General features: G+C 64.3%; 3 protein-coding genes across 12 annotated transcripts; all 3 read left to right on the top strand.

The window, feature by feature from the left end:
- The first annotated feature begins 249 nt into the window (after positions 1-249).
- NPM2 (nucleophosmin/nucleoplasmin 2) lies at positions 250-4,548 on the top strand. Of its 10 annotated transcripts, XM_080370246.1 has the most exons (11): positions 708-973; positions 1,169-1,203; positions 2,751-2,833; positions 2,940-3,025; positions 3,128-3,247; positions 3,325-3,418; positions 3,489-3,616; positions 3,887-3,915; positions 4,029-4,065; positions 4,274-4,341; positions 4,479-4,548. In XM_080370246.1, the coding sequence occupies exons 3-10, from the start codon at positions 2,770-2,772 to the stop codon at positions 4,313-4,315; spliced, it is 600 nt and encodes a 199-aa protein (XP_080226372.1). In that variant the 5' UTR covers positions 708-973; positions 1,169-1,203; positions 2,751-2,769; the 3' UTR covers positions 4,316-4,341; positions 4,479-4,548. The 10 variants fall into 10 exon arrangements, with proteins under 10 accessions (XP_080226373.1, XP_080226368.1, XP_080226366.1 ...); XM_080370247.1 differs by lacking the exons at positions 708-973; positions 1,169-1,203 and adding an exon at positions 250-694; XM_080370242.1 differs by lacking the exons at positions 708-973; positions 1,169-1,203 and adding an exon at positions 251-654.
- Positions 4,549-15,824: 11,276 nt separating this feature from the next.
- Positions 15,825-23,523, top strand: LOC308055786 (dematin-like). The gene is made up of 13 exons (XM_080370233.1): positions 15,825-16,088; positions 20,241-20,304; positions 20,619-20,675; positions 21,190-21,264; positions 21,440-21,595; positions 21,738-21,782; positions 21,886-21,994; positions 22,160-22,438; positions 22,554-22,663; positions 22,752-22,857; positions 22,972-23,036; positions 23,132-23,180; positions 23,462-23,523. Exons 3-13 carry the CDS (start codon positions 20,658-20,660, stop codon positions 23,506-23,508), a joined length of 1,059 nt encoding a protein of 352 aa, XP_080226359.1. The 5' UTR covers positions 15,825-16,088; positions 20,241-20,304; positions 20,619-20,657; the 3' UTR covers positions 23,509-23,523.
- Positions 23,494-25,371, top strand: LOC308055792 (dematin-like). Its single transcript, XM_080370253.1, has 4 exons — positions 23,494-23,512; positions 23,703-23,762; positions 23,846-23,926; positions 24,016-25,371. Exons 2-4 carry the CDS (start codon positions 23,721-23,723, stop codon positions 24,127-24,129), a joined length of 237 nt encoding a protein of 78 aa, XP_080226379.1. The 5' UTR covers positions 23,494-23,512; positions 23,703-23,720; the 3' UTR covers positions 24,130-25,371.

Below are 25,371 nucleotides of genomic sequence, written 5' to 3'. Positions count from 1 at the left end.
GTACGGGGGGGCATGGCGACAGGGGGACCGGGGCATGCGGGGCGGGGGGCACGGGGACAGGGGGACACGGGGTGGTACAGGGACCGGGGGGACACGGGGGTTGCAGGGCGGCACAGGGACACGGGGGACCGGGGCACACAGGGTGGAGGGCACGGGGACTGGGGGGGCACAGGGATACGGGGGGCACAGGGATACGGGGGGCACAGGGACACAGGGGACCAGGACACGTGGGGCAGGGGGAACTGGGGTATGGGGCGTGCGGGGCAGGGGGACACGGGGACACGGGAGGACAGGGGGACACGGGGGACCAAGACACGCAGGGCAGCAGGGACACAGGAGGCACAAGGACACAGTGGGCGTGGGAACATGGGGACCAGGACACGCAGGGCAGGGGGACAAGGGGGGCACGTGGAGCACAGGGACATGCGGGGCCAGCGTAGAGGGTGCCCAGCACAGGTGGCACCTGGCACAGCACGGGCACCCGTGGCACAGGGAAGTGGCACGTGGCAGGACACGACGGTCCGTGGCAGGAGCATCGGTACCTGGTGGCCCATGGCACACCCAGGCGGCCCGTGGCAGCAGTGGCGGGGCACAGGGACCCACGGGACACTGAGGTGGCACATGGCAGAGCATGGGAACCTGCGGCACTACAAGGTGGCACATGGCACACGGGGGTGGCACACAGCAGGGCAAGGTGACCTGTTGCACACAGGGGTGGCACACAGCAGTATATGGTGACCCATGGCACGCAGGGGTGGCACACAACAGGGTACGGTGACCCATGGCACACGGGGGTGGCACACAGCAGGGCACGGTGACCCGTTGCACACGGGGGTGGCACACAGCAGTATATGGTGACCCATGGCACGCAGGGGTGGCACACAGCAGGGCACAGTGACCCATGGCACATGGGGTGGCACACAGCAGTATATGGTGACCCATGGCACGCAGAGGTGGCACACAGCAGGGCACGGTGACCCATGGCACATGGGGGGGAACACAGCAGGGCACAGTGACCCATGGCAAGTGAGGTGGCACACAGCAGGGCACGGTGACCCATGGCACATGGGGTGGCACACAGCAGGGTACGGTGACCCATGGCACATGGGGTGGCACACAGCAGTATATGGTGACCCATGGCAAGCGGGGTGGCACACAGCAGGGCAAGGTGACCCATGGCACGCAGAGGTGGCACACAGCAGGGTACGGTGACCCATGGCATGCAGGGGTGGCACACAGCAGTATATGGTGACCCATGGCAAGCGGGGTGGCACACAGCAGGGTACGGTGACCCATGGCACATGGGGTGGCACACAGGAGTGTATGGTGACCCATGGCACGCAGGGGTGGCACACAGCAGGGCACGGTGACCCATGGCACATGGGGTGGCACACAGCAGTATATGGTGACCCATGGCAAGCGGGGTGGCACACAGCAGGGCATGGTGACCCATGGCACGCAGGGGTGGCACACAGCAGGGCACGGTGACCCATGGCAAGCGGGGGTGGCACACAGCAGGGTACGGTGACCCATGGCACATGGGGTGGCACACAGCAGGGTACGGTGACCCATGGCAAGCGGGGGTGGCACACAGCAGGGTACAGTGACCCATGGCACACAGGGGTGGCACACAGCAGGGCACGGTGACCCATGGCACACAGGGGTGGCACACAGCAGGGTACAGTGACCCATGGCACATGGGGTGGCACACAGCAGGGTACGGTGACCCATGGCACGCAGGGGTGGCACACAGCAGGGCACAGTGACCCATGGCACATGGGGTGGCACACAGCAGGGTACGGTGACCCATGGCACATGGGGTGGCACACAGCAGGGTACGGTGACCCATGGCACGCAGGGGTGGCACACAGCAGGGCACAGTGACCCATGGCACATGGGGTGGCACACAGCAGGGCACAGTGACCCATGGCACATGGGGTGGCACACAGCAGGGTACGGTGACCCATGACACGCAGGGGTGGCACACAGCAGGGCACAGTGACCCATGGCACATGGGGTGGCACACAGGAGTGTATGGTGACCCATGGCACGCAGGGGTGGCACACAGCAGGGCACGGTGACCCATGGCACGCCATGGTGACATGCAGACCCCCAAGGCAGGGCTGTGCCCCCAGCAGCCTGTTCCCCAAGGGCTGGGACATCAGGGGGGGACAGCAGCCCCCCGGGCCCCCTCCCTGCTGCAGGCTGGGACTCACAGCGGTCACTCGGGGTACGAAGCTGATGCTTCTCCTGCCACCGTTGTGGGGTGGCGGGACCCCCTGCCCAGCACCGCGGCACCTGGGTGCTATGGCACCTGGGGCACGGCGGGGACCCCCACCCTGGGGTGGGACAAAGGGGCTGCTCGGTGGCCAGGGTGGGCAGGGCTCCAGCTCACCCACACCTGGGGGGTCTCATTGCCCTTGAGGGGCTGTTGCCATTTAAGATGGAAAGGGCCAGGGTGCTAATTGGGTGGGTGGGCAAGTGGGTGGGTGCTCCTCTGCCTCTAAAAGCCGTTCAAGTGGTGGGTGCTGCTGGTGCTTGGTGGCTGCTGCTGGTTGGTTTGGTGTTCTGGGGTGAGTTGGTTTTGGGTTTTTTTGGTTTGGTGGGTGTTTTTTGTTTGTTTGTTTGTTTTTGGTTTTTTTTTTTTTTTTTTAGCGCTGTGTTGCTCCTGTGGACAAAGTGATGGGGGGGGGGGAGCTGGGGAGACCCTTCCCAGGGGGTCCCTGCAGAGCAGCGCTGTGTTTCCCCAGGCTGAGGGATCCCTGAGCCATGTCCCTTACGGACAGCGCTGATGCTGACAGCAGATCTGAGAAACCCGTATCCCTGATCTGGGGTAAGTACCCGGTCCCCCCAGCGGGTTCCCTAGGGGGCTGCCCCCCCCCCCCCACCGCCACCCTCCCCCCGGGGTAGCCCCGCACCGACAGCCCCCCCACCCGCAGGGTGCGAGCTGAGCAGCAAGCAGGACTCCTACACCTTCCAAGTGCCGGAGGAGTGGCGGTGCGAGCAGCAGCTGGCCCTGCGGACGGTAGGTGGTCCCTGTCCCACCCCCCACCCACCCCCCCGGCAGTCCTGCCTGAGGGCTGTTTGGGTGCCGTGGGGGTCACGGTGGTCTTCTCAATCCCCAAAGATCTGCCTGGGGGAGATGGCAGAGGATGAATTCCACGTGGTGGAGATCATGCCAGCAGAGGAGGGGGATGCTCATGCCCCGGTGCCTGTTTGCACGCTGAAGCCATCCGTGCTGCCCATGGTGAGTGCCCAGGGGCGGGGAAGGGCGGGGGGGGGGGGGCTGCTGCTGGTGGGTGCTGCCACCCTCCTCTCTTCCAGGCCACAATGGTGGGAGTGGAGCTGACGCCTCCGGTCACCTTCCACCTGAGAGCCGGCTCCGGCCCCGTCTACATCAGTGGGCAGCATGTCTCCAGTGAGTACCAGGGTACCACCGCCCTGAGACCCCTCCCCAGGGGCAGGGGCTTAGCCAGGCTCTCCCACAGTGGTGCCCAACCTGACCTGGGATGAGGAGGAAGAAGGGGAAGAGGAGGATTCTGGGGAAGAGGAACCACCAGAGTCCCCTGAGAAGCCCCCCAAGGGCCAAGCTACCAAGAAGGGCAACGCCGCCAAGGTAAGCACCCGCTCGGCTGGGGATGTGCCGTGCAGAGGGGTCCCTGTGCTGTGGTGGGGAGGAGGACAGGGATGCAGGTTCCTCTGCTGGGAGCTTCGCCATGCCCTGGTCGCAGGGACAGGCTGCTCTGTGGCCCAAACCCCTCTCTGTAATGGGGATGAGCTGTGATCTTCATCCCTGGGGAGGAAGAGTCACAGGCTCCGTAGCAAGTCCCCGTCTTGCCCGCACATGCCTGGCCCTGCTGTCTCCATCATCTCTCTTTCTCCCTAGAAGAGGAGGCTGGAGAAGGAGGATGAGCTGTGAGTATGATGGAGGGGAGAGCATGCCCCAGCCCTGCCGTGGAGCAAGGGGTTCCCCGTGCTGCTGGGACTCTGCACCCCTAATTTCAGCCCTGCCCTTCTCTCCTGAGCAGGAACAGCATCTCCCCTGAGGATCCCCTTCCCAGCAAGGTAGGAGCCAGCTGGGCTGTCCCTCGGCATCTCCTGCTTGCCCCGCTGCAGCCAGGTGTCTGGCTTAACGCTCCTTGACCCAGGGCTGGGAGCTCTTGGGCAGGGAAGGGGGCTGATGTTGGTGCTAATTGGCTGCTCAACTCAAAAAATGGGGGAGAAACACAGGGCTGGGGGCTCCCTGGGCTCAGCCACAGCCCTGTCCCCACAGGGGCGAGGAGCCAGCCGGGGCAGGAAGGCAGCAGCAAAGTAGCGGGAGCTGTGGAGGAACCTGGCCAGGTATGGGGCGGTGGGATGGGGTGGCTAAGGGCAAGGGTCCCTATGGGGCTGGGAGGGGGCCCGTGTGTGCCCTCCTCTCACCAGAGTGGGGTCAGCTGGGGCTACCTGCACATAAACCCTTTCTCCTTCCCTTCCAGGTGCAGAAGAGCCTGGAAAGCTGCTGCTTTGGTGTTGCCCTTCCCCAATAAAGGCTGTTTTGCACACCTGGCTCTCCGTGCTGGGGTTGGATCCTGGCCAGGGGGCTGCTCCTGCCCACCCCCACCCACCCCCCCAGGGCTGTGCAGAGCTCTGTGCCCACTGCCCGGGCTCTGCTGTGCTGCCTGCCTTGGCAGCATCCTTCCCCTCGGGCCGGGGGGGCTGGCGGCAGCCCCCCTACCCACTGTCCTGCGCAGGGTAACAAGTGTTGCTTGTGAATAGGAGACAAAGGGGGATTACCGAGCAGCAGGGAGATGATTATAACCCATTGACCTGGCCTTGGTCTGGAGGCAGCAGGTATTTGTGGAGGGTCCGGCACCCCTCGGGAGCATGCAGGGGGCTGCTGTGTCTCAGATTGGCTCCGAGAGGGGAGCTGAGCCTGCCACAAAGGCAGGCTTTAGTCTGCTCCAGGTGTGGGGCACAGGGCTGGGGGGGGGATGCTAGGGCAGGAGGGGACATGGGGCCAGGTCAGCTGCTGTCTGCGGGGAGCAGGGTGCCCTGTTCAGGATGCCAGGATGAAGCTGGGGAGCTGCTTTGCTGGGGAGGGGACAGGGCACGGTCCCCAAAGTCCCTTGCTTGAGGGCCACACGCAGGAGGCTTTGACAGGCAGCCCTGTCCCTTCAGCCTTTCCTCACCCCGCAGGGGCTGCTTGCACAAGCCAGCCCCCCCACTGGTGTGCTGACAGCTCCCCGGGACCCTCCCCCCCAAACCTGGGGGGGGACATAGCAGGGGTGATGATGGTTCCATGGCCATCAATCATTCCCACAGCTGGAGGGGCCCAGGCACAGCCCTGCCCTGTGCACCCCAGGGATGCTGAGCCCCAGGGATGGGGGTGGAAGGGGATCCCTGAGCCGGGGGGTACCATGCTTGTGGTTATTGGGGGGCTGCTAACTGCGTTTTGGGCTGAATTCCTGGCCCAGGAGGTGAGAAGGCAGTGGGAGGGGGGTCTAATTTGGGTTATTAGCACTAAATCAGGCCCCTCACCCTCCCGCAGGTGGGGGGGTGGGTACCCTGCTGCTCTCCATCATGCCTTTCCCGTGGGGCCTGGTACCCCCTCCCTTGCCCTGATGGGGAAACTGAGGCACAAGCGTGGAGGCAATTGCTTTTTGTACTAAACCCCTTATCCCTTGTCCTGCCCACCCCCTATCCCCCCACGCAGGGCACCCCACAGTGGTGTTTTCCCCCCCCAAGGCATTACCCCAGCTCCCTGCTGGGGTATTTATAAGGCACTTAGCACCTCCCTGGCTGAGCAAATGGAGTGTGGAGGGGTGCACAGCCTCCCCCTCCCGATGGGGTATCGATACCCGATGGGGCTAGGAGCGGGCAGGGGGAAGAAGGGAGCTGCTGGTGGGTGAGTGGGGGGCTGTGACATGACCCCAGAGTCCCCCAGCACTAAACCAGCTGGTTAAAACCCCCTGTGGCACTTTCCTTTGCGTGATGCGTGGACCAGGTGAAAGGAGGGTGACAAAAAGCGTCCTCCATGCCAGCACATCCCTCCCTGAGGCCTGGCGTGGCTTTCTGCACAGCAGGTACCACTCCTGGTACCATCACCATGCCCCGTCGTGTCACCCCCTCCATCTCCTGTGCCCTGCCATCCTCCTCGTGGGGTGAGGCAGGGGGCTTTGCAACCCCCAGGGATGGGGACACCCTGAGCAGCTGAGCATCCCCCCCTCCCTTGCCTCCCCGTCCCCTCCTCCTGCCCCGGCCCCCGCTAGGGCTGATCCTCCTTCCCTCCGCAGTCCCCGCTGCCTCCCAGGAGAGGTCCGGCCCCTCTTTGCACAGGCTCTCCCCCACCTTTAAAGGCTGCTGCTTGGTCCGTCGCCCACCCGCCTCCCATCCCCAGGCCGACACCGGGAGGGTGCTGCCGGCTCGATGGAGCGGGGGGCTGCAGATGCTGCCCTTGGTGGTGGGCAGCCCTGCCCTGCCTGCAGCCGCCTTTCCCGCTAGCTGCTGCTGGAGGGAGATGCAAAACTAGCCCAAGGACAGGAGGCTGATGGGGTGGGGGCGCAGGGGACAGGATGGATCTGGATGCCCCCAAGGCGTAGGACACTCGGTCCCCAGGGTGGGAGGAAGAGGAGAAGAGGAGCTGACCCCCGCTGCCTCCCCCATGCTCCATCACCGCTGCTGCTCTGCAGGCGTTGGCATCACACGTGGGCTGGCCAGCGCGGCGGCAACCTGGGGTTCACCCACTTTTTCCCTCGCCCACCCCAAGCGCAGGGATCACCCGAGGAAGGAGGGGACGGGCTGCTCCGTGGCTTTCCCTGCCCCGGCGGGGATGTGCCGGCGGTGAGGGAGGGCAGGTTTGCAGCCAGCCCTTGCGCGGTGCCTTCGTTTGATGCCGCTGTCTGGGGGGCTTCGAGGAGCGCCATGCAGCCCATCAGCCTGCAGAACCTCTCCATGTAAGCCCTGCGCGCCGCTTGTTGCAATTCTTTGCAACCCGGGTTTATCAGTAGTTTATTCTTGGTGCCGTTAGACACGGCTATTCCTCGGGGTGCGGGGGGGGGCGAAGAGAAAACAACTAACCCCGAACAAACCACTCTGTTTTTTTCCCTTTCTCTTTTGTCTTCTGCTGCAGATGTTTCCAGCTCCTGATGTTCTCCTGTCAGACCCAGGTAGGTGGATGTATTTTACTAACCCCGTGGCACATCTGGCTGCACCGCTGAGCCGGGCTGGGTGAAGGCACCCGCTCTGCCATCCGCTGAGCTATAACCGTTTGCTTCAGGGGATGCCCTTTGCTCTGGCGGGGGGCTTTCCCGGGGGCCGAGGGGGTGCATGCCTGCCCCAGGTGGTACCCAGCTCCGGGGAGGGGAAGGATGCTGCCAAGGTGCCCGTGGGGTTGTGTCCGCACCGGAGCTGGCTGTGCCCATCAGCACTGGCCTTGGGGGCTGCGATGGGGAGGTGCGTCCTCCTCGGACCCCCCCACCCCAGTTTCCCAGCTCCTCGGAGGGCCTGGGCAAGGTCAGGGGGAAGCCCTCCCGGGGCAGGCGATACATTTCTTGCAGCCTGGCTCGGGGTGGGATGTGCCGAGTCCGTCAGCCTTGAGCTGTCGGCGATGGATGCTGCCCTCGCTCGCACCGAGGCCGGCTGCCGAGGGGGTTAACGGGGCAGAGCAGGTTCTGGTCCCCCCACCAGGGTGGTGTGAGGTTCAACACCCCCCTCCCCTCTCCCCCAACCCTCTCAGGCTGCATCGTTCCTTTTTGTGCGCTTTAGAAAGACAGCGGCTATTAAAATGCACTGTTCCATATCAGCACCCTCTGCTCCAGAGCCCGAACAAAACCTCCGTAGCTGCCGGCCCCAGCAGCCTTAATACGTGCTCGGGACCTTTCTTCTTTCCCCCCCCGCCTTTTTTTTTTTTTTTTTTTCCCAAGGTAAATGCTTTTATTTCTTTGAAAATGAGAGGGGAAGGGAACTGCCTTTGATGGAGAGGGGCCGCCCCCCCAGCCCACCTCCTTGGCCAGCCCCAAAGGCTTTAAAGTAGATCCTGGCAGGAAATGAGTCCCCAGGAGCACACAAAGGTGGTGGGGGGCAGCAGTGCCCCCCCACCATCCCGCTGCTCCCCCCTGCAAGAGCAGGCAGGGCCGGGTCCCCCCGTACCAGGCTTTGCACCCAGCGGTGATGCTGCAGCCCAGGGGATGCAGGGTGGCAGGTCCTGGGCGATGCCAGCACCCCGAACTGGGCAACCAGACCCCAAATACTCCCCAGGTGCTCCCCCCCCCAGAGCACGTCCCCTGCCCACAGCCCTTTCTGAGCTGGTTTTGGGGCTGGGGCTGGTGTCCCTTGGGTGGCTCAGCTGGCTGCGGTGCTGCCCCGAGCCCCGCTTCCCATTTCCACCAGGGATTAAACCAAGTTTTCTCTTAGACGCATCTTGAGAGGAGCTGGCTGGAGTCCAGTGTGGTGACGGGGGCTGACCACCAGCACTAATCCCCCCTCCCCAGCTCATCTGCAGTAATTAGATGCTCTTTGCCATACAATAACCCTTGTCTGTTTGTGTTGCCCCGTTAGCATAAGCCAGGGAGCTCTTTCGGGTCTGCGAAGTGTTTATTCCCCCGGCCCCAGGGGTGTGTGCTGGGGTGGACCAGGAGGGGACAGCTCTGCTCCCGGGACACCCAGCCCGGCTTTAGGTGGGTCTCACTCCCCCAGGAGGGACCCAGTGGATTTTTCACAAGCTCAGCTCTTGCATCCCAGCCTGTCCCAGTACCTGCCTGGGAGCAGGGGATGCTACTGAGTGTCCAGCTGGCCCCGGGGCATGGCCAGGAGCAGCAGCAAGACCCCGCTCCCGGGGGAAGGGTCGCTGTGCCTGGAGGAGAGCATCCTTCCCTGCGAGACCCTGCATCCTCAGGTGAGGGATGCAAAGCCAAGTCTCTGCCTCTCCCTGCCTGCTGTGCCAGTCGCTCTGTGGTCCAAAGCATCTGCTCGGTGCCTTCATTGCTGCTGAAAGGGGACCAGCTTGGCTGGTGATGGCTGGGAGCCCTCCCTCGCCCGCAGACGGGGTGGCGGATGGATCCCGGTGCCCCCCCGGGGCCAACCCCAGCCCTCCTGCCCCGCCGGGCTCCCCTCTCCATCCCCTTGCCATCGGCTGTCCAAAACAAATTGATTTTATTTTTCCCTTTGTAAACAAAGGGGGAGAATCAACCGTCTCCTAATTTTAACCAGTACGTGAGGGACCAGGGCGCCATGACCGACCAGCTGAGCCGACGGCAGATCAGGGAGTACCAGCTCTACAGCCGGACCAGCGGCAAGCACGTCCAGGTGAACGGCAAACGGATCACCGCCACCGCCGAGGACGGCAACAAGTTCGGTAAGGGGCTGGCGGCTCCACGGGAGGGTCCATCCGCGGCCCGGGACGGCACGCTGATGGAAGGGCTGGAAATGTTTCTTCCCCCAGGAATTTTGCAGGGGGAAAGGGGGCGTGGGGAGGTTTTAATTGCCCCAGCTGGTTGGTTTTTATACCCCCAAATCCCCCGGATAATTCCTGTGAGGGCACGGCTCCAAACCAGCCAGCCCTGACCTCAAAACTTCCCAAAATCATGCATTTCTTTGGCAGCCTGCAGCACTTAAGCCCTATATTTAGGGCTTTTGCTTTCTAATCTCTTCCCGCCGTGAGACAGGCAACTTTTCCTGGAGGAGAATCGCCCGAGCCCAGCATCAGCCTCTTAAAATACCCACATGTGGTGGGCACCATGGGCAGCCCGCTGGGACAGAGCCCACTTGGGCCACAGCACCTTTTCCCTGGGGGGGTTTGCTGGGGAGTTCCAGCCTCGACGCCACACTGATGGGCATCACAGCCCCACAAAGGCCAAGCCGGCATTCCCAGCATCTAAAAGCTTCGGGAAAGGCTTTTCAAAGCCCGGTGACCGACGAGGCTGATTCACCACCTTTCCAGGTCTTTCCCTGAACTCTCCCTGCCGGCTCGAGCGCGGGACCCGCCGAGGTCATTGGTTTCAGTGTCGGCTTCCAACCTTTGCAGCCACCGCTGTGTTGTAGAGAAACAATGAGGACGAGGATAATTAACCCGCCGGGTGCTGGACTTGGTCTAGCCCTGGAGAACCCATTGAATCGCCGACAATGCGGATGTGCCGAGGCGGGCGGGGGGAGGAAGGGGCCGTTGCTCTCTCCGGCGCCTTCATCAAACACCCGGTTTGACTCTGCTGGGTTTTAACAAAAGCCCTTTAGCATCATGGCTGGGGAGCATCCCCCGGCAAGGGCTGCCCTGCCCCGGCTGCGGGGGCTCGCCATCCTCCTGGCCCCACCGGTGATGGGCAGGGAGGTGAGATGGCATCAGCGAGAAGGGGACAGGGGTGGTTTGGGCACGGGTAGCTGATTGGGGGGTGCCATGGCCCCCATGGGACACTTTCCCCTTGCTCCCTCACAGCCAAGCTCATCGTGGAGACGGACACCTTTGGGAGCCGCGTCCGCATCAAGGGGGCCGAGAGCGAGAAGTACATCTGCATGAGCAAGCGGGGCAAGCTCGTCGGGAAAGTGAGTCCCGAGCCCCCCGCGCTCACCCTCTGCATGTCCCCCATCCCCAGGGCTCAGCCCGGACACTGTGCTGAGCAGCTGGAGCCAGGATGCTCAGCCAGGCTGGTCCCCGTGTCCCCAGTCCCAGTGGCAGGGGGGTGGCAACACCCCTTGGGTCCCATCCCCACGCCTCCAGCCCCATCCCTGCGGGCGCTAAGGACCCCTCTCCTCCTCCCGCAGCCCAACGGCAAGAGCAAGGATTGCATCTTCACGGAGATCGTGCTGGAGAACAACTACACAGCTTTCCAGAACGCCCGCTACGAGGGGTGGTACATGGCCTTCACCCGCAAAGGCCGGCCCCGCAAAGCCTCCCGCAGCCGCCAGAACCAGCGGGAAGCCCACTTCATCAAGCGCCTGTACCGCGGGCAGCTGCCCTTCCCCAACAACGCCGAGCGGCAGAAGCAGTTCGAGTTCGTGGGCTCGTCCTCGCCCACCCGCCGCACCCGCCGCACCCGCGCCCCTCGCCCACGCACATAACGCCCGGCAGCCCCCGGACTCGCCCCCCGCCAGGTTCTGCCCTCCTCATCCTCGCAGCCTTTGGCCTTGCCAGACTCTGCCCCTTCTCCCGGCACACTCCAGCACTGTTTCTTCCCCACTTCTCTAAAGATGCTCTATTTTTATACTCCTCTTGGGCACCGCAAACGGGTTGGGAAGTGCACGCTTTGGGCATGGTCACTGGTGTCTGTAACCCCACGCTGGGCTCCCTTCATCCCCGGAGCATCCCATGGGACCCACACTCACCATCCAGTGCCTTTGACCACTCCCCTCGGAGACTTGTCCCCATGCCACTGAGATCTAGGACCCCCCTGGACATGTTCCCATCCCCCACAGGCCCAAATCTCAGGGCCAGGGATGGATGGGACCGGCCAGGAGTCTGTGGGATGTCTGCGCCAGAGCAGGATGCAGAGCCCATCCCTGCGAGGGATGGCGTGGCACTGCCAGTAGCCAGGTGATGGAGAGCATGGGGTGTCAGTCTGTCTGTCCCTCTGTCTGTGCAGCTCTGGAGGGGAAGTGGGGGTGCCCAGGCGTGCAGACCCCAGGGCCAGCACTTGTATCCCCGTGACCACGGGGTCTCTCTTATTTATTAGAGGGGAAGATCTGTGCCTCTCCTGGTGGTGCCGGTGGTGTGGGGGCATGCGTGGGTGCTCACCAGGCTCTGCTGGCCAAAGAGAAACTGTCTTTTAGGTTATTTTTATTTTTCGATTGGTTGTTTGTGTGTTTTTATGAGTTCTGCTGTTTCCTTTACGAGTCACTTTTAGGCCTAAACAGTTAGACTTTGGAGTTTATTTGTGTAAAGGAGGAAACCCCGAGGCAAATAAAAGCGAGTGTCTAGACTGATGGGGCCTGGGGGAGTTTTCCTTCCCATTCTGAGGCTTTGCCACAGGCTCTGTGTCTGCTGGGGTGGGGATACAGGGTACCTCTTGGTACAGGGTACCCCAAGCTGCCTGGGGTGCAAGCACCCAGTGCTCAGGGACAGATGTTGCATGGCAGGAGGATGAAGGTGGCCACCAAAGGGGACTCCCTGTGTCCCCCATCCCTGTCTGTAACCCCCAGTTTGTGTCCTAGGAGCATCTGCTGCATCCTGGTGAACAGGGCATCACCCCCAGTGTGGTACCCACAGCATCACCCCCAGGGTAGTACCCGCTGCTCCCCTTGCTGAGGGCCACCAGCTCACCCACCCGATGACGGCCACCAGTAGGGCTGTCCCACCTGGCCCTGAGCTCGGTGCCCCCAGCCCGTGCCGTCCCACCCTCCCCGTAATTGCTTTCCCCTCTGACAAAGCCCTGGGAGGTGGCAGGGAGGATGTAATCCCTTAACCAGGGCTCACCCAGCCCCTACAAAGCCCCGCCAGCATAATGCAATGGGGGGAGCACGGCTGGGGGGGGGGGGGGGGGGGGGGGCAGTGGGGAGAAAATTATAACAGTTTGAGTTAAATGAAGCTTTAAAGCAGAAGAGAAATGCAACACCCAGCAATTACGGCCGAACAATGCGCCCGGCGCTGCCTGCCCAGGTGTGGCAGGCGGGATTTAGCCGAGCGGCCGGGGTAATTTTTTTTTCCCCTCCCGTTTCCTTCAGCCCCACAGCCCCAGCTCCTTGTTTCCACAGGAATCCGAGACATTCTTGAAAGGAGAGGGCTTTGAGAAAGGGGCCGACTGGGTCCGGACCCTCCCTACCCCCGCCGCCCCCTCCCCAATTTAGCCAAAGCTTCAAAGGTAGAGGAGTTCCCTTTGTGTAATCTCTGCTTTAATTTTTCCCCATCCCTTTCCCCCCTCCCCGCTTCTCTTCTCCTTCCCAAGCCCTTCCTCTCTTTTCTTTCAGGGTTTTCCCCTTCCTCCCCTCTCTTTCTTCTCGACCTCCCGGGATAGAAAGGGCTCGGAAGGGTGAGTCCTTTTTAATTATGGCCGGGGAAGAAAAAAAAAAAACTCACACTGCTTCTTTCTTGTTTTTTGAGGTGAGACCTGGGGCGGGGGGCGGAGGTGGGGACCGGAATGTCCTCTGTGCAGAAAGTGCACTGGAGGGTGTCTCACCCAGCCTTTCCCAAGGCTTTGCTTTCCCGCAGGCTGGGGATGCTTGGGGGGCCAGGGATGCTCGGGGGGCTTAGGATGCAAGGGGGGGGGCTGTGAGGGCAGCTCCCCAGAACAACCACCTCGCTGCAGAAGTGATGGGTGCCAGCTCCCTGCCCCACTGCTATCCCCAGCCGCGTGGTGCTTGTACCCAATAGGTCCCAGCCCTTACAGCGCTCCAGTGATCTGGACTGGGAGCATCACTGGGGAGGCAGGGGCTGGTGTCCTGGGGGAGGTGGGCTACATCCAGGCCAGCCCTCACAGGGCTGCTACCACCAGGCTTCTCCAGACCAAGGTCCCCTGCAGACCCCTCAGCCCTGCGGTGGGGCAGCAGGGGCAATTTGGGGTCAGGCAGCTGCCTCACAGAGGGGCGCAGGGGCTGTGTGTCCCCCCAGGGCTGCGGGAAGACTCCTTGGCCCTGTCCCACAGGGTGGTGAGGCTGAAGGATGCTCCTGCACGTCCTCCATCACTCAGTGAGGCTGAAGGAGGCTCCTGCACATCCTCCATCACTCAGTGAGGCTGAAGGAGGCTCCTGCACATCCTCCATCACTCAGTGAGGCTGAAGGAGGCTCCTGCACATCCTCCATCACTCAGTGAGGCTGAAGGAGGCTCCTGCACATCCTCCATCGCTCGGCTCCAGCCGGTTGCGGCGGGAGGCGGTCGCTGTAGCAACGTGCCGTGCGGCGCAGGGGAGGAGATGCTCGGCACAGGCATGGCTCCCGGCGGACAGGCGGACCTGCCTGCGGTGGGCCATGGGCTCCCTTGAAGGTAGGGCCCTGCTACTCTCTACCCCCACCCCCCAGCCCCCCAGCAGCCCCCCTGGCAGGGGACTGGCAGCTGCCTGGGTTTGGAGGGCATCGCTGGGATGAGGGGTGACCCTGCGGGGCTGGTGGGTACACGGGGGGCTCTGGCGAGCGTGGCGGGGTTTGGCTGTCGGTGGGTGAGAGCGAGGGTGCGAGATCCTGGTGCAGGATACGTGCGTTTCCAAACTCCTCCCTCCCTCCAGGCACCCACGGGTGCTGGGCTGGTGGTGCAGGGGGCTGAGCCTGCAGCGGGTACCAGGGCCGGTTCAAGCACCCGAGAAGCCCCGGGCGCAGGTGGCAGCTGCTGAGCAGCCGCTGCAGTTGTATCTTCATGCTTGAGAAACTGGGTTAGCGTGGGGGAGGCAGCCACAGTCTCGATTATTCATGGGCACGGCCCCGGGGGGTGGCTGTCGGCTGGGCCGGGGCCGGTGAAGCCCCCTCAGTGGGGAGGGGGGGCACGGTGGCATCTCAGAGCTGAGGCCGTGATGCTCTTGGTCCAATGAGCCAGGCTGGTGCTGGCACTGAAGGGCGTGTGCACGCATCCCTCTGGGCGTGCATCCCTCCTAGGTGTGCATCCCCGAGATGTGCATCCTTCTGGACATGCCTCCCCTCAGATGTGCGTCTCTGGCTGTGCAGCCCCCCCAGATGTGCATCCCTCTGGACATGCCTCCCCTCAGATGTGCATCTCTGGGTGTGCATCCCCCCCAGATGTGCATCCCTCTGGACATGTTTCCCGTTGGATGCACATCCCTGGGCATGCATCCCCCCCAGATGAGCATCCCTGGGTGTGCATCCCCCCCCCAGATATACATCTCTGGGCATGCATCCCTGGATGTGCATCTAGGGGATCCAGTGGCCCTTGCTTCAGCCAGGAGGGAAACTGAGGCAGCAAACAGCATCGAGCGCAGCGTCGGGGAGAGGACCCAGAAACAGAGCTGCTGTCACCAGGCAGCTCTCTCCCACACAGAGCCCAGAATAAACGCCAGCTCCCGGCGCTGCGGCACAAACAGAGCCCCGCCACCCCTGGGGAGGGTCCGGCCATGGCACCAGTCCCATGCCAGTCGCCTGGGTTCTTAGCCAGGCTTGCGTGCCGAGGGGCTCTGGGGGCACAGGAGTGGCCGCAGGCTCCCAGCCCAGCCCTGGGCACCCATCCAGCCCCGCTGGCTCTGCCCAAGGGCTGGGGCTGGACCATGGCCCCCGGGGGACCTGGGGGGCTTGGGATGTGAGGGGCAGCAGCTCTCCCTGGCAGCGCCCAGGCGCAGGGCAGCGTCTCCAGGGGTCACGGCTTAAATTTTTAGCAGATGCTCAACAACCCCCAGGGCTTCACTGGGGTCCTTTGGCCCCGGAGCTGGAAATCTCTGCTGTCTCCCCTCCCACGGTAGCAAGAAGTGGGTGCCACCCTCAGAGCACCCCCAAACCCAGACTGGGGTTGAGCTGGACAGGAGGTGCCATCCTCACCCACCACCCACTGTACCACAGCCCAGCCTACACACCATGGGGTGCTCAGCACCCCTGCTCAGCACCGTGGGGCTCGGAGGTGCCAAAACCCCAGCTGGGGAGGGGGAGCAAGGGATGCCATCCCCACCTGCATCCCCCGTTTGCAGCGGGAGGCTGGAGGAGGGGGTACTGGGGACCCTCAGCACCGGCCAGGATATTTCTGGTAGCCGGGCAGGCCGGGTTTATTTATGTTTTCCTCCCTCTTTGTGCTGGGGAAGCGGTAGGAGCGGGAGCGAGCAGCCGGCGGGAGCGAATACTGCTTCGTCATGATGCCGGCTAATTCTCCTCTTGTTCGGAAAGGGACTGAGCCAGCAGCAGAGGTGGGGAGAGGCGAGCGGCACCCACCCACCTCCCCACCTCCCCACGCACCCACCCGCGCACACCCACCCACCCACCCACGCACACCCTACCCAGCACCCAGCATGGGTTATCGGTGCGGCGGGCGGCACAGCCAGGGTGCTGGGGCTGGGAGATAGGCTCCCACGCCCGGCTGTCACGCTCTCGGATGCGCGCCGCAGCGCGCCCGCGGTGGCTCGGCCGCAGCCAGGGCAGCTGGCCCGCCAGCCCACGAGGTCATTTGGTAGCCAGGCAAGCAGAGGAGGCCAGGGGTATCCCCCCCCCTGCCTGCCAGCTCCCCAAGGCTGGAGGTATGCGGTGTCCCCATCCCTAGGTGAGTGGCCGTGGTGGCTCGGTGGGGACCGGGGAGGGAGGTGGCTGTGGGTGGGGGGCCACGCAGCTTGGGGGGGTCTGGGTGGGCCGGTTCATCGGGGTTGGCATCGGCCGCCCTTTGCTTTCCCGTTGTCTTTCGGTGCTGCAGCTCCCCCTCCCCTGGCTCTGTGTAGCTCCCATTCCTGGGGGTGGGGGGTGGGGTGGGGGGGCTGGGGACAGCCCCACATCTTGTCCTTCATTTTCCGTGGGGGCTATGGCCGTGCCCTCTCCCCATGCTTGGCACTGCAAAGCCAGCTGCCCTTGCTGGGGGGCCGCGGGGACAGGAAGGGCGGTGACCCAAGGTGGGGACGTGGGGACATGGGCTCTATCGCTAACGGGGGTACTCCCCCCCACCCCCACCCCCCGCGTGGCTCCCACCCACATCCCCTCTGCAGCAGCACAGTGCTCCCAGCACCCCACTTCACCCCACACAGCCCCCCCGGCACACCCCCCCAGCAGGGCTCGGCTGCTGCCGGCAGGGCATGGACATCCCCTGTCCCCCTTCCCTGGGGACATTGTCATGGTAGCCCAAGGCAGGAGATCCGTGCAGCCCAGCCGTTCCTAGCCCCACTTGTGGAGTGAGTTTGTGGGGTCTCAGCGTTGTTGCTGGGGGGGCGGGACACAGGACACCTCCATCGCACGCCCCCCGGGTGCAGACTGTGAAGGGGGGTGATGCTCCCTGTGTGGTGTGGTGGGGCCACGTGGTCAGGGTCTGGCCATGGGCATAGGATTTTGGAGAGCCCCCCCTCCTTCTGTCCTCATCTAGCCCCACTGGCAAGGCACTGAGGGGCCAAACTCCCACCCCTCCACTGCCATAGAGCATCGGGGGGGCTAGCTTGGGGTGTGGAAAGGGGGGTACAAAGCCTGGCCCCCCAGTTCTTGGTCATGGATGGACCCACCTCCTGGGGGGGCAGCTCCTGGCCGTGGGCGTGCATGGCCGGTGGTCAGGCAGGGCTAAGCCCAGTCTCTCCCAGGAAGACCTGGGCCACCAGCTGCCACCTCGGCCCCAGCAAGCCCCCGGCCACGTCCCACTGCCCAGCGTCCTGCCAGGTGGGTGCCTCGCTGCGGTGGCCCCACGCACAGCATCGGGGCACATGGGGACCCACTACCCCAGGGTGTTCGGTGCAGGGCATCCCGCGGGGCAGTGCCTGGGGCTGGGGGCTCCTCGGGGGCTGGGGACATCACCAGACCCATGTTGGGAGCCCTGGAGGGACGTGGCTTCCGCACACACCCCCGGCAGGTCCCTCCCGGCCCCTCCGCGTGCGGGATGAGCAGGCTAATCCCATTTTAATCCCAGATTATGTACCACGTGAACCACTGCCCGAAGCAGGCTGCGGTGTGGCCATCGATGCAGGGGGGCCAGGGATGGACCCCTCCCCACCCAGGAGCTTTAGGGCAAGTGCCATGCATCCTCACTCTGCACTTACTGGGGGGCTCAGAGCCTCTTGGCAGGGCTGGGGGCCAGGAGAGTAGCTGGGGTGGATGGGGGACCCCAGCAGCCGGAGGGGCTGGGAACGCCCCTTCATCTCCATCCACTCCCGGATGGGGCGGACAGAATGCTGCTATCCTTCCCCAGCCAGGGAAACTGAGGCACAGAGCAGTCCTGTGTCCGTGGGAAGGGAGATGGGCAGGGTGCATCCTCTGCCCCAAGGGATGGAAAAATCCCAGGGGCCAGGCGCTGGCAGCTGGTGGCTTTTAAGGCCACCGAGGTGTCCCTTGGTGGAGCCGTGCTGGGCAGGGTGCAATGGCACGGAAGCAATGGGCTGTCAATAGCCAAAAGGTTGCTCCCCTCTGCTGGGTGATGCTCTGGCGCAGAGGGAAAGGGCGAAAAACAGGACAAAGAAGGAACCGGACACCTGTGAGACGCAGGTTGGGGACCCACGTGCTCCCCGCCAGCTCGGCCCCGCTGCGATCGAGTTGCCAGTGGGGCCCCGTGTGTGGCGGTGCCTCGGTTTCCCCCGGCAAGGCGAGGAGGATGCTCGGTGCCTCTCCTGTGCTGTGTTTGTTTGGGGTTTGCAGTGGGAGGAGGAGGAGGCCAGGGCTGGGCTGGGAAGCACTGGATGCTGTTCCCAGGGCTGGCGGGAACCGTCTGCTCGGGGAACTTGTGACCCTGCCGTGTGTGCCCCCCCCTGCTGCTGGCGGGGAGCCGGGGCAGCTCCGGGAGCAGCAGGGGGCCCGTGCCCAGCACGATGGCAAGGACAAGGCAGGCAGTGAGGAGGAGGAGGAGGGAGAGGGGAGGAAGGCTGGGGGTTCCCTGCCCAGCTCCCCCCCTCCTCCCCGCGGCGAGGGGGCTCATGCAGCCTGGCCCCTGGCCCAGGTGCCGGGTGCTGATGGCTTTGGCGGCTGCGAAATGTCAAATCCGGATTTCCTCGGGGTGGGGAGGAGGGAACTGGCCTCTTCCCGCTGCAGCAGCAGCCCTCCCCACAGCCCCCCTGGGATGTGCTACACGGGGGGGGGGGGCAACACCCCTGCAGCCCTGCGAGCCCCCGTCAGCACGTGGTCGGTCTGTCTGTCCGTCCATCCCTCCCTCCATCACTCTTCCTCTTCCCGTAAATCCCTGCTCAGCGCCTTTCTCTCCCCGCTCCGGTGAAGCGCCGTGAGTACCCGCAACATCACCCCGGGAGGGGGGCATGGCGTTACCCCCCCTCGCCCTGCTCCCCCTCGCCCTCCTGGCCAGGAAAATCCCAAACACGTGCCGGGCCGGTCTTATCTGGGTGAGCAAGGGAGCATGTGGGGGACCTGCTGGGGAGATTGGAGGTTGCCATGGGGAGAGAGGCTGCCATCGGGGCGGTGGCTCCCTGTCTGCGTCTGATAAGTGTCCCTGTGTCGAGGGGACTGGTGGGGGCACAGTACCCGAGCTGGTTGTGCAGCCCCGGCACCCCTCGCCAGCCCTTTGGCTCCGTCACGGCGTCTCTCCGCACCCCTGGCTCGGGCTTGTTTTTCCTTCCCCGCCAGCATCCGCATCCACCCGTCCCCGCACCCCCCCTCCCGCCAGCCTCTGCCGCTTCCTCTGCCTCCCGCTATTTGCTATCTCATCCATCTGCTCGCTGCCACCGCCACCGTGTCCCCACCGCCTGCCCCCGGCCCACCCATGCCCCCCGGCGCCATGGGGTGCGAGCCGGAGGCGGGGGGCTGCCCTGGCTCTGCTGCTGGAAAGTGTGAGCTCATGGGTTTGTGGGGCGGCCGCCACTCGCCCGGACAATGCCGCCTTGTACCGCGCTCGGTGCTGAGCCCAGGGTGCCCATCCTGCCAGCACCCAGTCCTGCAGACCCTCAGGAGGGCTGGGAGGGAGCAGGTTGGCCACCCCCCAAGTGCCAAAGCTGGGGGTTATTGGCGGCAGGGTGGTCTCAAAGGAGGGATGATGCCTGCATGGAGCAGCTCAAGCCCTGAGCCTCCAGCGGAGCCTCCTCGTCCCAGATCGACCCTCCAAGGGGTGAGCCAAGGGTGGTACCTCGTGCCGGGCTGGCTGCTGGCAGCTGGAGGATGCTTCGGGCTTTGTCAGATCTGGTCCTTCTCCATCTCTGCATCCCACAGGGATGGGCTCCGCATCAGTGCTGAGAGCTGTGAAACTTGGGGACAGTGGGGCTGGGGGTCCCCAGAGGCAGTGACGTCTCCCCAGCCCTGCACAGGCTGCTGGAGAGCGGGGGGTGGGGGGTGCTTTAAGCCTGGAAGGCTCCACGTTGCTGTTGCTGTTGTTGCCTGGATTGTACGAGGTTTTCCTCATGCCCTTCCCTCTGAAAGGAGAAGTTTTGAGGAGAATGGGGAATTTTCCCCTTTGTGTGTGGCATTGTGGGTTTAAAGCACAGGGAGGGCTCAGGCCCGGGGGCTGTGGGGCAGGGGCTGAGCACAGCACGCTTGTCCCGCTGCTGCTGGAGCCTTCTCGAGGCCGCTGGCTGCCGGTGGACAAAGGGCTTCATTACCTCTGCTCCGCTTGCCAGCGCTCGTCAGCAGCCGCCGGGCAGCGGGGCCAGCAGCCGGCACGGGCAGAGGCGGCACGCAGCCGGGCAGGGTGCTGCGGGCACCGGGGCCGTGCAGGGACAGGGGGAGAACCAGGCCGATCTTCGCACCGTTGTCATCCTACAAGCCGCTGTCACCTCGCTCATCTCCATTGCAGAGGCAGCACCCGAGCCCCAGCCCGGCGTTAGTGCCCAGAGGGATGTGGAGCCACAGAGGCAGCGGTGAGTGGGGGTCCGGCACGCCCCAGCGCCTCTCCCGTGACCCGAGGCAGACCTGGAGCTGTTCAGCCACCCCAGGGACGGTGGCATCCCCTGGCAAGCCTGTCCTGCTGCCAGCCCATCAATATTTAACGGCGGGGCCATGCCAGCCTCCTGTCCCGTTAGGGTCCGGTGCATGGGGGGCTGCTGGGCTCAGCCCCGTGGGCAGGAGGGTGATGGGGAGCTGGGCTCTGCCCAGCCCCGCTGCCCTCGGGCACCTTGGGGTGCTCCCATACCCACCCTGGTGGTGCCCCAAAACCCCCGCTCTCCCCATGCAGGACCCTGTGACTGACACAGCCCCTCCAGCCCACAGCTGAATGGAAAGACTGCAGAAGGTAAGGGGGGCCGTGGGCAGGGTGCTGGGGGCCGTGGGCAGGGTGCTGGGGGCCGTGGGCAGGGTGCGGGGATCATTCAGGCAGGGGGTAGCCCTGCACCTAGGGAAGGCACACAGGGGCTGGTGGTCAAGGGCAGGGGCTGGTGGCCAAGGACATAGGCAGAGTCACCCTGGGATGCTGCCAGCAGGGCCCTGCCTTCATCCTCATCCTCCTCCTCCTCCCAGCCCAGCCTGGCAGCACCATCTAGTGGCAACGTGTCCTGGCCAAGCCACTGTCACCTCCCAGCTGTCCCCTGCCCTGAACCACAACCCTGGAGCAAAGGAGACCCCAGCACCCATCCAGAAATACCCCAGCCCCCAGGACGTTGTGCCTCGCTGCACTGAGGTCCATGGGGCACAGGCGGGTCCCCGGGCCCCCCTGCCGTGCCCCGGGGTCCCGACCATGACCCCGAGCCCCTTCCTGGGCTGGCCATGCCAAGGATGAGGTTTACTAAAATCTCTTCTTTTCCTTCCAGCAACCACTGACCTCCCCTGGGAGCGTCTGTTCCTCCCGCGGTTCCAGCGTCCCCGGATCGCCGTCCAGCATTGTGGTGAGAGGCCACTCACATCTCCCCACCACATCCCTCCATCCATGGGGTCACCTCCCCGAGCCCTCTCCATCACCCTGGTGCGGCCACGGAGGATGCCGGCCCTGGGAAAGCCCTGTTTCCCAATGTTCCCTTTCTGCACCCAAAACTGAAGGTGTTTTTCCTTCCTTCCTTCCAGGCCAAAATGGACAATGAGGTTCTGGGCTACAAGGACCTGGCCGCCATCCCCAAGGACAAAGCGATCCTGGACATCGAGCGCCCTGACTTGATGATCTACGAGCCCCATTTCACCTACTCGCTCATGGAGCATGTGGAGCTACCCCGGAGCCGAGAGGTGAGGGCACGCCGGGGCTGACTGCATCCCCCGGGTGTTTTTTTTTTGGGGGGGGGCAGTGGAGGAGAAGCCCCCCCAGACAGAGGGGTCCCAGAGGGCAGGTGTGGCGTTGCTGGAATAAATTGCTTCTTGCCTTCTGCAGCGTTCCCTGTCTCCCAAATCCATCTCTCCTCCTCCATCTCCAGAGGTGAGTACCGGCACCACTTGGGATGTGTGCAGGGGCTCCGAGGAGGAGGGGGTGATGCCAAGTTGTTGGGGTCTTGCTGCTCACCGGCCCCGCTTGCCTGCAGGTCATCCGGGAGTGGCTGGAGAGCCGGACCCCCGGCAGCACCCCGCAGCCCACCTCTCGCCAGGGCAGCAGCTCAGCTCGCAGCAGCGTGCAGCACTTCCACCGACCTGGTAAGCTCCCCCGGCACCGTGACTCCTCCAGCACTGCCTGACCCTGAGCCGCAGCACAGCCCCCCCCAGCCCCACCATGGGGGTCTGGGCAGGGCGTCTGGGTGAGCCCATTTCCAGGGCTGTGAGCTGCCTATTCCCAGCTCCCAACCTTCTTTTTCCTTGCAGAGACCGACACGACAGAGCTCAACATATACAAGAAGCCTCCAATCTACAGGCAGAAAGGTGAGGGGGGTGTCTGTCCCACGGGACAGGGCACCCCAGAACGCTCTCTCACCCCCCGGTATCCCACAGAGCACCATTCCAGCGCCCACCACGGGAAGCATCTCATAGAGGACTTGATTATCGAATCCTCCAAGTTCCCAGCGGCGCAGCCCCCAGACCCCAACCAGCCCGCCAAGATCGAGACCGACTACTGGCCGTGCCCCCCCTCTCTGGCTGTCGTGGGTAGGTGGGAAACAGGGGCAGGCAAGGGGGTGGGCTGCACCAGGGGGGTTATTCCCCTCCCCAAGACCCCGTGGGAGTGATGGAGATGGATATAATGTCCCCTCTTTCCCCCCAGAGACGGAGTGGAGGAAGCGGATGGCCTCTAAGAGAGGGGAGGAAGAGGAGGAGGACCTGACGGAGGAGATGAAGAACCTGCGGGAGCTCCAGAGGCAGGAGCTGAGCAAGGTGAGGGGGAGAGCAGGCAGGCAGGACCCTGTGAGGGGCTGGGGATGTGCTGACTCTGTGACCCCCACCCGTGCCCCATCACCCCTAGGTCACCTCCAACCTCGGGAAGCTGATCCTAAAGGAGGAGATGGAGAAATCTCTCCCCATCCGGAGAAAAACACGCTCGCTGCCAGACCGGACACCCTTCCACACATGTATGTGGGATGCTCTTCCTGCATCCCATCCCATTCCTTCCCCACCTGGTGGCTCTGTCTGCCTGCACCTCTGCCAGCCCTGCCTGCGCTTCTGACCGTGTCTCTCTTTTGTAGCCCTGCACATGGGGAGCTACAAGAGCTCCTCGCTGCCCGCCTCTGGCAGGAGCACCCTCACCCGGGTGAGTGGGCAGGCAGCCACCCCCCTGCTGCCACACGGCCTCAGATGGGGTCTGGGGGTGGCACCGCTCTGATGCTGTCCCCTGTCCCCTTGCAGCTGCAGTCGGCAGAGTTCAGCTCGGCAGGCAGTGAGAAGGGCAGTCCGGGTGAGCATCAGCCCATGGCGTGGGGGTCACCCTGGGGATGGGGGATGCGGGGGTGTCCTGGGGGACGTGGGGATGTCCCAGGGGACGTGGGGGTGTCCCTAGGGATGGGGGATGCTGGGGCAAGCCTGGGCTCAGCGGAGGCTGGGAAACCACCTCTCCGGGGCTTGTCATCACCTTGGGGAGTATTGGGGGGGGGGGGGACGGGGGACGGGGGGCGGGACACGGATGGACACAGAGCAGGGGGTCCCCAGGGCTGAGTTCTGCTCCCCTCTCTTTTCCAGGCCTCCAGGTAAGCGCTCGTCTGGCTGCCAGCGCGGAGACCCAGTGAGAGGGTGATGTATGCCGGGGTGGGGGGGGGACACGGACAGACACCGGAGCCCCCTCTGTGATGGGTCCAGGTGGGGAGGGTGGGTGTGCTGGTCCCCAGGCTGGAGCCCATCACCTTGGCTTCAGCTCGAGTGGGAGAGGGCGGCCCTTTGGGGAGGTGGGGGTCGTGGCTGATGTCAGGCTTTTTCCCCTCAGAATGGCCAGCGTGGGCGCATGGACAGAGGCAATTCCCTGCCCAGCATGCTGGAGCAAAAGGTGAGAGGGGCCTGGGGCTTGGGCAAGGCTGGGAGGGGGCTGTGGAGGGGGTCTCACAGCCTCCCCCCCCTCCCGCCTTGCAGATCTACCCCTACGAAATGCTGATGGTGACGAACCGGGGCCGTGTGAAGCTGCCGCCCGGCGTGGACAGGACCAGGCTGGAGGTAGGGGCTGAACCGGGGTTGGGTGGGGGGGTGCGGAGGGGGGAACCCGGCACCCCATCACCCTCCTTTCCCACCCCCACCCCCTGCAGCGGCACCTCTCCCCCGAGGATTTCCTGCGGGTCTTTGAGATGCCCCCCGAGGAGTTCAGCAAGCTGGCCCTCTGGAAGCGCAACGAGCTGAAGAAGAAAGCCTTCCTCTTCTGAGCCCACCCCGTGTCGCGCCGTGTAACCGCTTTAGGGCTCTCAGCCGGTTTTTACTAGGATCCCCCCCCTCCCCTCTCCCCCAGCCCACCCCCTCCACCCCCACCCCGGCTCTTCCCTCCCCACCTCACTCCTCCTGCGGGAAAAGGGCTGGAGGGCTGGAACCTGCCTCCGCCACCCGGGGTGATGGGGCTTGGGGAGGACCCTGCCCTGGAGCAGGCACGGTTCAGCCAGGAGGGGAGGTGTGGGGGGGTCTCTGTGCTTAGTGCCCCCCCCTCTCCCCCATGGCATGCTGGCAGGGGCAGTGCCTGGCTCTGCTTTTGGCCGGCCAGGAGCATGCCAGCTCCGGTGCATGGGCAGCGGGGGGGGGCTTCCCTCTTCCCTGGGGGTCAGCTGCCCCTGTCCCCCTCACCTGCGGTGCCCCTCTGCCCCCCGGGGTGCCCCTCTGCCCCCCACGCCTTCACCCTGACATTTGGGAAGAGCCCGGGGGCCGACTCACTGCCAGACTGATGTGCTCCAGGCAAAGGCATCCCACCTTGCCCCCCTTCAGCCCCCCTTTTAACACCCCCCCGGGTCCCTCCTGCGCCGTAAGGACACGTACACTGCCAAAACCTGCCTGGCACCGGGCTGGCGGCGGGCAGGGCTGGGATGCTGGCGAGACGGAGCACTGCGGGATGGGGCAGGCGGTGGCAGAGCATGGGCCGGGAGGGGCGGGGGGGGCGGTGGGAGCTGGGGGCAGCTCCTGCTGCATTTCTAACTGCAGAAGGGGGATGCAGCAGAGCAAAGGGGTGATGAACCAGGGCACCGCGGCCCTGGGGGTCTGGGCAGCGCTGCCTGGCCCCCCGCGGCCGTGCAGGCAGGGCTCGGCACCAGGCAGCCCCTTCCCTTCTCCCACCTCTCCCGTCCCCTCTTTGGGCACGCATTTTGGGCAGGACCCCTCTGCCCCTGCACCCCCGGCCCCCCACGCTCCCCGGTTTCTGTTTCCAGCCACTTTTCCAGCCGCTAGACCTTGTTGGGATGTAAAGAATGTAATTTATCGGGAAACCACTGGCCCATACTTGCCTTTCACTGCTACTCTACGAACGACATATCTATAAATATATATATAAATATGGGTTGTTTTCTGACTGGACTACAGTGATTCACTTTCTCTGTTTTGTTAGAGTTTATTTGATTTGCTGGTGTCGGAGAATCCGCGTGAGAGTGATTTTTTGCTTACAATTAAAGGTGAAATGGCTTTATCCA

This window comes from Falco punctatus (genome assembly GCF_963210335.1).
Source record: "Falco punctatus genome assembly, chromosome: 20".
NCBI classification, from domain to species: domain Eukaryota; kingdom Metazoa; phylum Chordata; class Aves; order Falconiformes; family Falconidae; genus Falco; species Falco punctatus.
Note: the sequence above shows the minus strand (reverse complement) of the source record. Positions and strands in the feature narration are given on the sequence as shown.

What these genes read in the sequence shown, in the direction of transcription:
- NPM2 (XM_080370247.1), top strand. Translation starts at nt 2,770, where the DNA reads ATGTCCCTTACGGACAGCGCTGATGCTGACAGCAGATCTGAGAAACCC. An exon ending in AGCAGCTGGCCCTGCGGACG is followed by an intron (nt 3,026 to 3,127) that starts GTAGGTGGTCCC and finishes CAATCCCCAAAG; the next exon opens with ATCTGCCTGGGGGAGATGGC. An exon ending in CTGGAGAAGGAGGATGAGCT is followed by an intron (nt 3,916 to 4,028) that starts GTGAGTATGATG and finishes TCTCCTGAGCAG; the next exon opens with GAACAGCATCTCCCCTGAGG.
- LOC308055786 (XM_080370233.1), top strand. An exon ending in CCCCTCTCTGGCTGTCGTGG is followed by an intron (nt 22,439 to 22,553) that starts GTAGGTGGGAAA and finishes CTTTCCCCCCAG; the next exon opens with AGACGGAGTGGAGGAAGCGG. An exon ending in CCGGACACCCTTCCACACAT is followed by an intron (nt 22,858 to 22,971) that starts GTATGTGGGATG and finishes TCTCTTTTGTAG; the next exon opens with CCCTGCACATGGGGAGCTAC.
- LOC308055792 (XM_080370253.1), top strand. Translation starts at nt 23,721, where the DNA reads ATGGACAGAGGCAATTCCCTGCCCAGCATGCTGGAGCAAAAG. An exon ending in CCAGCATGCTGGAGCAAAAG is followed by an intron (nt 23,763 to 23,845) that starts GTGAGAGGGGCC and finishes CCCGCCTTGCAG; the next exon opens with ATCTACCCCTACGAAATGCT. An exon ending in TGGACAGGACCAGGCTGGAG is followed by an intron (nt 23,927 to 24,015) that starts GTAGGGGCTGAA and finishes CACCCCCTGCAG; the next exon opens with CGGCACCTCTCCCCCGAGGA.